Source organism: Zootoca vivipara, chromosome 6, assembly GCF_965207765.1.
Source record: "Zootoca vivipara chromosome 6, rZooViv2.hap1.1, whole genome shotgun sequence".
NCBI classification, from domain to species: Eukaryota; Metazoa; Chordata; class Lepidosauria; order Squamata; family Lacertidae; genus Zootoca; species Zootoca vivipara.
In genome coordinates, this window is record NC_142589.1 from 79610206 (window position 1) to 79621663 (window position 11458).

General features: G+C 53.0%; 1 protein-coding gene across 8 annotated transcripts; it reads left to right on the forward strand.

Moving 5' to 3' along the window:
• Positions 1–738: 738 nt before the first annotated feature.
• On the forward strand, positions 739–11223 carry C6H19orf47 (chromosome 6 C19orf47 homolog). 8 transcript variants are annotated; one of them, XM_088672779.1, is made up of 10 exons: positions 739–955; positions 1718–1780; positions 2245–2332; positions 3487–3601; positions 5060–5141; positions 6013–6147; positions 6407–6556; positions 7673–7743; positions 8470–8889; positions 9356–11223. In XM_088672779.1, exons 2-10 carry the CDS (start codon positions 1762–1764, stop codon positions 9371–9373), a joined length of 1098 nt encoding a protein of 365 aa, XP_088528905.1. In that variant the 5' UTR covers positions 739–955; positions 1718–1761; the 3' UTR covers positions 9374–11223. The 8 variants fall into 8 exon arrangements, with proteins under 8 accessions (XP_088528905.1, XP_088528904.1, XP_034975400.1 ...); XM_088672778.1 differs by having other exon boundaries at positions 739–812; XM_035119509.3 differs by having other exon boundaries at positions 8470–11223.
• The last annotated feature ends 235 nt before the right edge of the window (positions 11224–11458 follow it).

An 11458-nucleotide genomic window follows, 5' to 3' on the forward strand; every position in this document is an offset into this window, starting at 1 on the left:
GGCTGGAAGGCAGAGGGCACACACAACGCTGCTGCCATTGTGCTCATGAATAATAATAATAATATATTTTGCATGACCTGCTGGCAAATGCTTCCTGCGGTAGTAATTTCCCCTATACTGTATTGCATGGCCAGGGGGAGTTGAGGGAGTTGCTCTCTCCACTCCAATGCAATGCACTCCCACCCCTGTTGCAGATTAGGATGGGGGGGGGGCTTCAGCTGGTGGTGGTTTGGTCTGGGGGTCGGATCCTCCCCCTGCAATAGCAGGGTCCCTACAGTCTCCAGCGCCCTGAATTGGAGCCACCGGGTGCTGCAGAGCAAAACTTTGAGGAAGCTCACTGAAAGGGGGTGCAAGTTCTGTTATCTACAAAATGGAACTTCACGCTCAAAGCACACCTTAAGTCGCTCATCAAATCGCAGAGTTGGAAGGGGTACCCCGGAGGTCATCTAGTCCAACCCCCGGTGGTGCTGACATCGGAGTGATCCAAAACACCTGGAGATCAGCACCCGTCGTTGCAGCGCGTGCCTCGTGATCTCTATTGCGTCGTCATAGCCACGGAGGCCCAATTGGCTCTCTGAGGACGAGGACGCAGATACGCGAAGTCGCCCAGAAGCGGCACCCAAAAGCAAGCCTCACTTCCCTCCGGCCTCCAGGGGCAGCTGGCGAGCACCCTCGAGCCCCTCTAGGAAAGGCGGGCGGGCGAGGATTCCGGTCTCTGTGGCCTCCCGGGCCGGAAGTGAGCGCGACGAGGGCGGGAGGGAGAGAGACTTCTTTCGCCGGTCTCCCCGAGACGAGAGGAGCCTCCGAGGCCGGTGAGGGAGAGGAAAAAGGGGGAGGAAAGGGCTCTCCCCTACTCACGACCGCCCTCCCCACGGAGGGGCGCGAGGTCCGGAGACGTCTCTCCCCCCCCACTCCCCGAAAGTGAAGCTGCCCCCTTTGGAATTCTCCCCGTCCCGTGAGTGGGGGGTGGGGTGGTGTGAAGGGGCAGAAAGGGGCCTGGGGGAGGCCTTCCCCCCTGGACCCTCAAGAAACGCAGCCCGGCCGAGGAGCCAGAAAGGGGGCGTCTTCCATTGGGGGGGGGAGAAGAAGAATCCTCTGCCCCCTCCCCCCGCGCGCTGTTTTGAAAGGGCCCTCGAGGCTCACCGGTCGGAGCGCTTGCTTAGCAAGCAGGAGGAGACCCCAGGGCGGCGGGGGTTCCCCTGTCAAACTGCCTCTTTCACCAGCCCCTGACTCTCCTGCGCCCCCGTCTCCAGTCTCCTTCCACCCCTTCGACTGTCTGGGGCTGAGGTCCCTTCTCCCCGTCCAATAAGATATTTGTTTAGGGAACTTTTTAAATGTTTGACTTTTTATTATGCTTTTAATTTTCTGTTGGGAGCTGCCCAGAGTGGCTGGGGTATAAGTGATTTATTATTTTTTATTATTATTAGAGGGGGCTGCCCCGCCCCAGTTGATGGGCATCGCCATTAAAATAGTACTGGTGAGCCTCGCCATGCCATCATTGTGCAGGAAGGGGTTGACCTGTCCCTCCCCCCCCCAATATTTTGTTCACATTGGCACCCCTTGCAGTGGGAGTTCCCAAAGGGCTCTGGTGTGGGTCCAAGGTGGCTGTCCTGGGTGTGTGTCGCTGCTGCTGCCTATTCTGGCTCCCTGAGTCCTGCCCTTGGAATGCCGCTGGGCGGCCTCAGCTGCTTCACTTGGTGTGTTGCCTTCCCTGCAGGTCTCCTTTGGCTGACCAGGCGTCACTGCCCTTTGCTTGGCACCATGGTGTCTGTCATGATGGGTAAGTCGCCCCTCCCCCTTAACCCCCGGTATGTCTTTAGAAGGGAGCCAGAGCAAAGCCAAATGCAAGAGGGGCTTGAGGGAGGGAGGAAGGGAAGAGGTAGCGGCAGAAGCAGGGCAGCCAAATCCAAGAGCTTCTCCCTTTGTTCTCTGCAAGGCGCCTGGCTGAACCCCAGATGGGTGGCAGCAGCTGCAAATGTGGAGAATGTGAGTCTGAGGCCAGCTGGGAAGAGGCGCTGGAGTGACAGCTTGGGTGGGAGACAAACCAGGGAGATAAAAGCACAAGAATAGCCTGCTGGATCAGGACAGTGGCTCTTTGGTCCAGTGCCCTGTTTTCACAGCGGCCAACCCAATGCCCATCCTGGGAATCCCACAAGCAGGATGCATGCACAAGAGCATTTTCTCCCCTCCTGTTGCTTTGCTCAGGTGCCGTTTGCTTCTGACATAATCTTCTCTGTCTTTCAGCAACGTCAGAATGGATTCAGTTCTTCAAAGAAGCTGGGATCCCCCCGGGGCCTGCTGTCAACTACGCTGTCATGTTTGTGGATAATAGGTGAGGCTGTTGAGAGATGGAGCCTCTGTGGAACATCTTGCTGTTCTGTTTCCTGTGCTTCTTCTGCAGTCTGGGAGAGTGGGACTTCAGGAGCTCACATGCAAGGGAAAGTGTTTCATGGATCCCACTGCAGGCAGGACCTGCCAGCCCTGCTTTCCATATAATGTGGGGTGGGAGGTGGGGATCTGTGCTCAGTGGCAGATGCTAAAGCCACCAGATGCTTTTTTAAACCTCCCAGCAGATGTGGTCCAAACAAAGAGTTACATGGCTGAAAGGATCCCTTGTGTGGAGTTTGTGGAAGTGTGGTTTAGGTCAGGAACGTTGCATCGGCCTGATGTACTGGCTTGTTTAAATCTTAAAATACCAAATAGCATGCATTATGTGACCCAAAATTATTTTTCAAATATTTACCTCTCTGAGAAAAAAAAAACAAAGGCCAAGTATTGTTTCTTGGAACAAAGGCCAAGTATTTTTTATTCCACTTGTGGTACCACACCCTACAGAATACCACAGGGCAGTGACCCTCATATGGGCTTTTCCTCCTATTGCCCTCATGTTACGGAATGCCTTTCTGTCTCCCATCTGTGAAGCAGCAGCATCAGTTCCTTATGGCTTCTTGTGAACGTTTATCTTTCCCCCTCAGATTTCCCTTAAGATTGGGCCCTGCTTTCATTTGTTTAAATTCCCCAAATTTTATAAATTTTACAGTGGTACCTTGGGTTACAAATGCTTCAGGTTACAGACTCCGCTAACCCAGAAATAGTACCTCGGGTTAAGAACTTTGCTTCAGGATGAGAACAGAAATCGTGCTGTGGCGGCAGCGGGAGGCCCCATTAGTTAAAGTGGTACTTCAGGTTAAGAACAGTTTCAGGTTAAGAACAGACCTCCAGAACGAATTAAGTTCTTAACCAGAGGTACCACTGTATGGGTGAGTGAGTGGCGTTGGAGCAAATGGATATCGGAAATATCATTATTTCTGAAGCCATGTGAATAAAGGCAGATGATCTACTGACCAGTTCCCCATTGCAGTGGGGAGTTTTTCTGTCCATTCCTTCCAGTGGTGGCTGGAAGAGTTTTCTTGTGCCAGGCTGTTTCTTGTAGATTGCACAGTTGGGGTATGGTACGTGCCCACCACAGATTTTTGTCCTCTGCAGGATCCAGAAAAACATGCTGATGGACCTCAACAAGGAGATCATGAACGAGTTGGGCATCACCATCGTTGGAGATATCATTGCCATCCTCAAGCATGCCAAAGTCGTGTATAGGCAGGTGGGTTCTCCCAGGAAGCAGCTAACAATTTCTCCCACATGCTTTGCATTAAATGGCTGTGATATTGGCTTCTAGCTGGCTGGTAACCCTCTGGCATTCTGGGTGGGATCTTTGAATCTACAACAGTGTTTGAAATTCGCCAGGTGCCAGGCGCATTTTGCACCTGGCAATTGGCCACTTGCACCCAAGTGAAGATGCCCGGACGCCACAATGGTGCCTGGTGTCTCCACCACCTGGAGGTGCATGCCTGGGGATCCTTGGATCTGGACTGTTTTCACACACTAGCACAGGGGTCGGCAAAGTTTTTGTGGCTTGGGCCTGTTCACGGTCCCGCAGACACCACGGTGGGCCAGAGTGTGTGTGCATGCATGCATGTGCAAACGCTATTTCCGGCGGAGAGGAGGCGTGTGCAGCTTCCCATTGGTTGCAGGAGCTCCTGCAGCCAATGGGAAGCCAACTAGCGTCGCGGAAGGCGGTCCCCACTCTGCTCCGCGCCGGTTTAGCGTGGCGCACGGGAGCCAACCAAGCGGGCAGCGGCGGTCCATGGGCCGGTTAAACGAATCCCATGGGCCACAGGTTGCCGATCCCTGCACTAGGAGCACATCCTGTAGAATTCTATCAATTATATTTTATTTGCACAATCTAAACGAATTTTGGAAATCAAAAGGTCGTATGGAAAAAACAACTTTTGAGCCACCTGGCCCCAAAATGGTGACTAGGCATTCTGTTTTAGCAACTGTAACCCTTGTTTAAGGAGCCATTTGGCACCTAGCTTGTATATCTGAGTTTCTAACGTTGGTCTACAAGGGTTTTTTTTGGGTGGAGTGGGATCCAGCAGTAAAACATCAACCTAGAAGGCTATGGTGAGCATCCCTGCAAGCTAGGGGGCTGTCATGGGCAACCAGTGATTGTGTGGGCTACACAATAGCCTTTGCTCAGTGCAGGGGAGAATCCTAGAATTGTGGAGTTGGAAGGGACCCCAAGGATCATCCAGTCCAACCTCTTGCAGTGCAGGGATCATAACTCTAGTATCCCTGACAGGTGGACACTGTTCCACTGTCAAACAGCTCTTGCCATCAGGGGATGTGCAAGGATTTCAGTGCTCTTTGCTGATATTTCTCAGAAAGTGAGCTGCCCAGTGGAGTATTCAGAGAATGATAAAAGTCCTGCTTAAGGGTCTGGAAGCCCCATAACACCCTGCACGACTCCCAGGCCAGATCTGTAGGTGAAGACCTGCAGTGCTCCACTCCTCTCCATGCACCAGCATCCAGGAATTTAATCTCCTAGTGTGATGCATATCTCAGACCTGGATAGTTTTCCTCTACCTTCCTGCAAAAGGGTTCTTTTTGGGGGGGCATGCCTGAACTTGGTGCATTTGTGGGGAGAATGTGACTTTGCTAGGGGAACCATCTTCATCTGCCCCTCACTATTGCATTGTGGTGTTCCCTCTGTCCCTAGGAAATGTGCAAGGCTGCTACAGAATCGGTGGCTTCCAGCCAACCCACCCTGCATTCTGAACTCCGCCGGAATGCCAACAGCGGTGAGTAACGCAAGTGGTTGGCTTCAGATGGAGGAGGAGGCCAGGCCTTTCCTCCTCTCTCGGTCTCTGTCTGTCTCTCTCTCTCCCTGCCAAGACCCTTGCTCTTCTCACTGCATGAAGTTGGCTGCTCCTTTCTGAGCTCACCTGAGCAACCCCAGGATGCTAAGAAGGTCTGTTCATATCAAGCAACGTCAGCCCCACTGGTCCGTACAGTGTAGTTCTGCTGGAGCCTTCCCCACCCTCATGTGCCGCTCTGATTCTGCTTCACTGCCTCCTGCTTGCAGTTGAACTACCCCACCTGACATCCTGCTTGCCCTGCAGTGACCCCGCTCCAATAATATGTCTGGCTGTGGGCATGGTTTTCACTTTGCAGGAAAAACACGGGCAGTGGGAGAGGATTCCATGGCCACCTCTTCCAGGCAAAGCAGTTCCATGGAGGAGAAAGCCTTATCTGAGAGCTCCCCAAATCCTATTGCAGATTGTATCTTTTAAATCACTCCTCTGGCATTCCTGCTATTATTGGGCTCTCATTTGCCCCGTCAACATGGGCACTGGGCAAAAAACCTTCCATATGGTGTTGGCGAGGCAGAAATAGCGGCCAGTTTTAAACCCCTCCTAAAGACACATCTATTTAAGCAGCCATTCCCGAGCTTAAAAGATCCATCACAAAGTTTCCTTATTTATTGATATTTATCTGAATGTTTTGTTGAAGGCTTCTCTGCTTTTACTGATGTGTTTCTTTGTGTTTTTGGTTTTAAACGTTGTATATCCCTTTTTTTCTGACTATCTTTCTGTGTTATACGTAAAACCGCTTAAGGATTTTGGCACATAAAGTGGTGTGTAACTTTGATTCATGATGATGTTCCTGCAGCTGCCACCCGGATGATTGCAAACAGCTTGAGCCGAGACTCCCCACCTTCTACCCCAGTCCGAAGACCCGACACCAGCACCTCCAAAATCTCCATCACGGTCTCCAATAAAATGGCAGCAAAGAATGCCAAAGCAGGTAGGTGTGTGTGTGAGAGAGTTTTTGGAATCTGCAAAATCGAAGCCTTTGGGGAAATGAGGAGAAAAAATCTGTTTCAAAATTCTTCTAGCCCTAGTTCTGCCAGGCATGGCTCTCTGCTCCCCACTAGTGCCCAGATTTTCCCCATGGGTATTGCCATTGGCTCTGAATGCCCATCCTTTAGTTGCCCAGCCAGAGGCCTCTGGACTCAAGGCAGGCATGAGCTGGCCTTTCTCCCATCCTCTTCCTGCTGCCACAGCTCTCTGCAGTCCGGAGGCCGAGAATTCCACGCTCCCAGTGAAGCGGCGCCGCGTCACGGCAGAGATGGAAGGGAAGTACATTGTCCATATGCCCAAGGGAACCACCCCCAGGACCAAGAAGATCCTGGAGCAGCAGCAGGCAGCCAAAGGTACCTGGGCCACTTCCTCTGGGGAGCGGGGCTGAAGGCCGGCCAGCTTCCTTTAAAGCTGGGAAATGGGGGCAGGTCCGTGGCCGCCTTGACTCATCCGGAGGAGTACTGTTAATTTTCCACTGTGGTGCAAAGGCCCAGCTGGCCTCCACTGCAAGACTGGTGTTGAGTGTCACTGGTCCCATGCTGCGGAACACGCTTGTGGCAGAGATGCAATGCGACAGGCACCCTTGCTTTGTACTTTCTGGAATCTCTTGTAGGCTTCTTTTTATAATGGAATTTGCAGTTGCTTGACATTTCCTTGAATGGCCAGCCGTTCACTTTAAGGGGAGGCTCTGTATGGCTTTCAAAGGGTTCTTCTTGTTACTGTACCTTGTGGCTCTGACATTTTGCAAGAGGACAGTATACTTAGGTGAATGAAATCAAACCCTGCACTTAAAGAGCAAATTCAGAACCAAGGTAAAATGAATGTGCTGAGTTAAAGCACAGCCCAAATAAAAGAGGCGAACTTAAGCAGGTTCAGCCAACAGCCAAAATTCGCTGTGCCCTCCCTGCCGTCACCCTGCTGCTGCTGCTGCCACCACCACCCAACTGGACATTGTTTTTGTTCTGGTGCTTATGCCTGTCTCTTCCTAATTTTGTTTTTAATTGTGACACTTTGCAAAGTCCAGCTTCCTTGTTCCACATGACTGACGTGCTCTGGCCAGAACTAACACCCCATCACGCACACAGGTGCAGCCACTTGTGAGATTGCCACTTGGCAAAGGTTTTGCAGTCTTGGTGTGGGGGGGAGGGGACGCAGGCCTCCAGGGTGCAAAATTTTTCTTATGCACTTTGGGCAGTATTGCCTAACCTGCAGGGGCAAGGACTTCTGGTATGGTGTGGCTTCCAGAGATTGATGCCATCAGGCTGGGGAAAGGAGTATTTGGAAATAGTTTGGGTGCATTAAAAATATATTATTTAATCTTGTTTGCTGCTTCAAAAGCTTTTTTGGGTGAAACACATACTTATATGCATGCTATGAAATAAACATTGGCCCCTGTTGCTCCTTTGAAAAGCCCTTCTCTCGTTTTAACTCTATGTGGCTTCTTTCCACTGCTACCTTGTTATTGACAGGGCTACAGAGAACCTCCGTGTTTGACCGCCTGGGTGCAGAGACCAGCGTGGACACAACCACAGGAAGCAAGGTGAGAGCAAGAGGGTGGGACCTGGTTGCTCCAGGGACTTGTCTTTTGAACCTTCCCCTGCTCTCCTTGCCTCGGGTCCCACAAAAGGGGGGGGGGGCGGTTGGCAAGGCAGAGATTAAACATGTATGGTTGGGTGGAGGTGGACTTCCACTTCCCGGGGCCAAGGGGTTCAGGGTGGCGCTAGAGCTCTTCTGACGTGGGAGGTGGCACTTTGATATCAAGCGGGGCTGTTGCCACAACCCACTAAGGAAGATGATCACAATGAAATTGGAAAAGCAACAATTGCACATCTATTGAAATTCCATCTGAAACTATATAGTTGAATTAATTCAAAACAAAACAGATGAATTGGATGAGGATGCCTGCTTTTCAAAGCCTGGTAGTAATTTAGCACATGTAGTAACTGCTTCAACTGTTGAGTAATTTCCTCCTGTGATGGATTACCTTGACGAAGTGATGCCAGTTTCCCAGGGTCTGGTTTAAAGCCACTTAGCAGGAGTCTTAAATCACCGCCTCCAGAGCTCCTCTGCCGCTCCCATGCCTCTTAGTGCCCCCCCCATACAGTTCCACCAGCCCCCAGGGGGTGTGCTGCCCACCTCGGAGCCATTTGCAGCCCTTTTGCAGAGCCTAGCAAAGGCCCTGAGGGTGGGGTAAGGGTGGTGCCCCCAGCTGCTCTGCCGTGATTGCCACCCCCACCCTCACTGAGCCGCTCTGGTGTCTTCACAGCCCACGGGAGTCTTCAGCCGCCTGGGGGACATGCAGGAGGCCGAGGAGGACAAAGCAGTGGACAGCGACGATGACAGCTCCGTCTTGCAGTACGCCGGGGTGCTGAAGAAATTCTTCAAGCCCTCCAGGCCCAAGGAGAGTGCCAAGGCTGCCGGGGCGACAGTCAAAGCCAAAGCCACCAGCTCCGAGCCCCAGCGGAAGGCCTCGGCCGCCACCGCCCTCCAGCGGCTCGGGAGCAAGAGCCCGGCGGAAAAGAAGGAGAAGAAGGCCGAGCCGCCCCCGCTGCAAGGCGGCATGGCCAAGAGACTGGGCAAACGCCCCCTGCCTGCTGAGGCCCAGGACAGCCAGGTCACCAGTTCCAGGAGCAAGCCGGAGTCTGAGTTCCGGGTCACCATCAAGAGAACTTTGGGCAGCGCGAAGGTAAGCAGCACCACGGAGGGCCCCAGCGCCCAGATGGACAACACGGGCACCGTCAGCGTCTTTAAGCGGTTGGGCAGGAAGGCGGTGTGAGCTGGGCCCCTCACCCACCCACCCACCCCGGCGCGCCCTTCGCCTGCATGTGTGTGGGAGACACTCTTTGGACAGCTTGAAGTCGGCACCCCCTCTCCCCCATCTGCAGCACAAACGGGCTCTTGCGCGGCCTCCAGGCGGAGGACAGCTTCTGTGAAGCTCAGTGTCCCAGCTGTTTCCGCAGGTCTGTGGGGCTGGAGCAGAACTGAGGTGTCTTGTGTGGCTGCATGGCCCACCTCAAGGCAGCGGCTGCCAGTGCTAGAGGCACCCACCCAACGGAGCATTGCTGGGGTCAGGGTGAGGGCTCCCACCAGGCGCAAGAAATCATGTTGCACTGAACCGTCCTTTCTCTGTCTCTGTTGTTTCCCCTCTGCAGGTCCTTGCTCTCTCCTAGGAAGTAGGTGCCTTGAGGGCCCCGTAAAAGAGCTTGCAAGAGGCAGTAGATCCCTCCCCCCCCCACCCCGTGCTTTCTTTTCCGTCTTTCCCAAGCGTTTACCTGCTGCTTTCCTGCATCCTGTATCCCAGGAACGGCAACTGAACAGCTGACCAGAAATTTCCTTTTGCTGGATGTTGGGATCGCGCTGTCGGCCAGCGGGGTCCCAGTGCTGAGTTTTGTCTCCTGCCAGCAGGAGGAGGAAAATTCTGGCCGGCTCCTCTTTGGGTTCCATCTCTCTCCTTTGAGCAGGAGAGTAATTTCTCCTGGCCTGGCTGTGGCTGTGGCATGTGAGATGAGGTTCTTGTGGGGACAGGAGATGGTTTCATGTGTCAAGAGTCCCTCACTGGGCTGGCTCTCCTGCCCAAGCCTCCTGAAGCAGCGCTGCTCAGCTGGGAAGGGAGAAGAGAGTGCCAGGTTTCCTTTCCAGAGTCAGAGTTTCAGGCCTTCATTGAGCCAGATCAGATGCACTATCTAGACCCTGGCTAAATCTGAAGTCAGACTCCGGGGAGAATTGCAGTGGGTTTGGTTTTTAACATCTCCTTGCTCTGCTTGTCCATCAACCCCGATGGGCACCCGCATTGCTTTGTGGCGAAGCTAGGCTCACCCTGCAGCTTCCATGTGAGCCTGGTTCCCCCTTTCAGAGGTTTCTGCCCTACAGCAGCAGGAGGGGCACTCATGCCAGGCCTGTTTTGCCCAGAGAGATGGTGTTATGCAAGCCACCTGCCATCTCTCTCTCCTCTGGGCTCCTGCTGCTCTTGGTCTCTGCTAGAGCCCCCCCGTCTGAGTTTCATAGGATGTTGCCCACGCCAGCTGTCCTCCCCACAATATATATTTGGAAAATGAAAACAGGCCATTGTGATGTGGTATGCCCAAGAGTCTTGGGCAATGGCAGGAGAGATGGAAATGCTTGAGGGGCCCTCCTGGCCGGTTCCTTCCTGCCCCACCTTCCCTCCAGTTTAATGGTGGGGGAATCCAGCAGGACAGAAGACAGTAAACAGGAAGGTGGGCCTGCCCTTTGCAGCCCATCCTGCCAGCACCCAGAGGGTGGCAGCTTTGTCCGAGAGGCAAGTCTGCAGGTGCTCACCCATTTATGCATGTGAAGAAGGAAGCCTGCTTTGAGGGAGAGGGGAAATGGAGCCTCGGTTGTTCTGTAAGGGAACAGGAGGCTGGCCTAGCCTGCGGGCTGAGTGAGTGACTTGTCTCCAACCAACACGACAGCTGGGTGCCCTGGGAGCTGTTGGGGGTATTGGGGCAGAGGTGGACTGTGGGTGACCTGCGAGGTAGCCCAGGCCACTCTTGCATTTGACCGAAAACTCTGTATCCCAGCATGCACTGCCAGTCGGAGTATCCCTTGTGTTGGCTTCTGATTGGCATGGAGCTCAGAGACACTTCCTGTGCTCTGAGGTGCCTTCTGTGTCCCCAGCTGCCCTAGAAAGAATTATGCGAACTGCACGGTTTAGGAGATGTGGTGCTCCCCCAGGCACCTGTTATCAGATAAGGCAGCAGCTGTGTGGGATTCCTAATGGTTTAAATATTTTTTTATTGATTAAATTAGGGAGGGGAGACCTAGAAGAGCTGTGGTGTAATGGTTGATAGTTTTTGGTTTTTTTAAAAAAAGACTTTTTTGTAAACATCAGTTAATGTGCAATTTGGATGTATCCTTGCATTCGGCTGTCAGTTGCCCAAAAGTGGAATGGGGGGCAGCAAGGTTCTCAGTGCTGCTGTCTGAGCCTGCCAGGTGTGTTCCTGCACTCCCCACACCCCGCCGCCCAGGTAGGGGAATAAAGGAATGTTCTCTTGCAATAAAATGAGTCTCCTCTTAGCTTGCTTCAGTTGCGGCATCTCTTTGGGAACCCCCCTCACAAAGGGGACACGGTAGAGACACATAATCAGAACCTGCTGGATCAGCCCATGGGGGCAAATCTCATCCAGCTTCTCATAGTTTTCCTGCTTTAAGTCTTGACACTGGGGTGTTTGTTTGTGTACACACAATGAGAAGTCTTGCAGGAGAGGCCTTTGGCCTGTATTTCCAGCTAACCACAG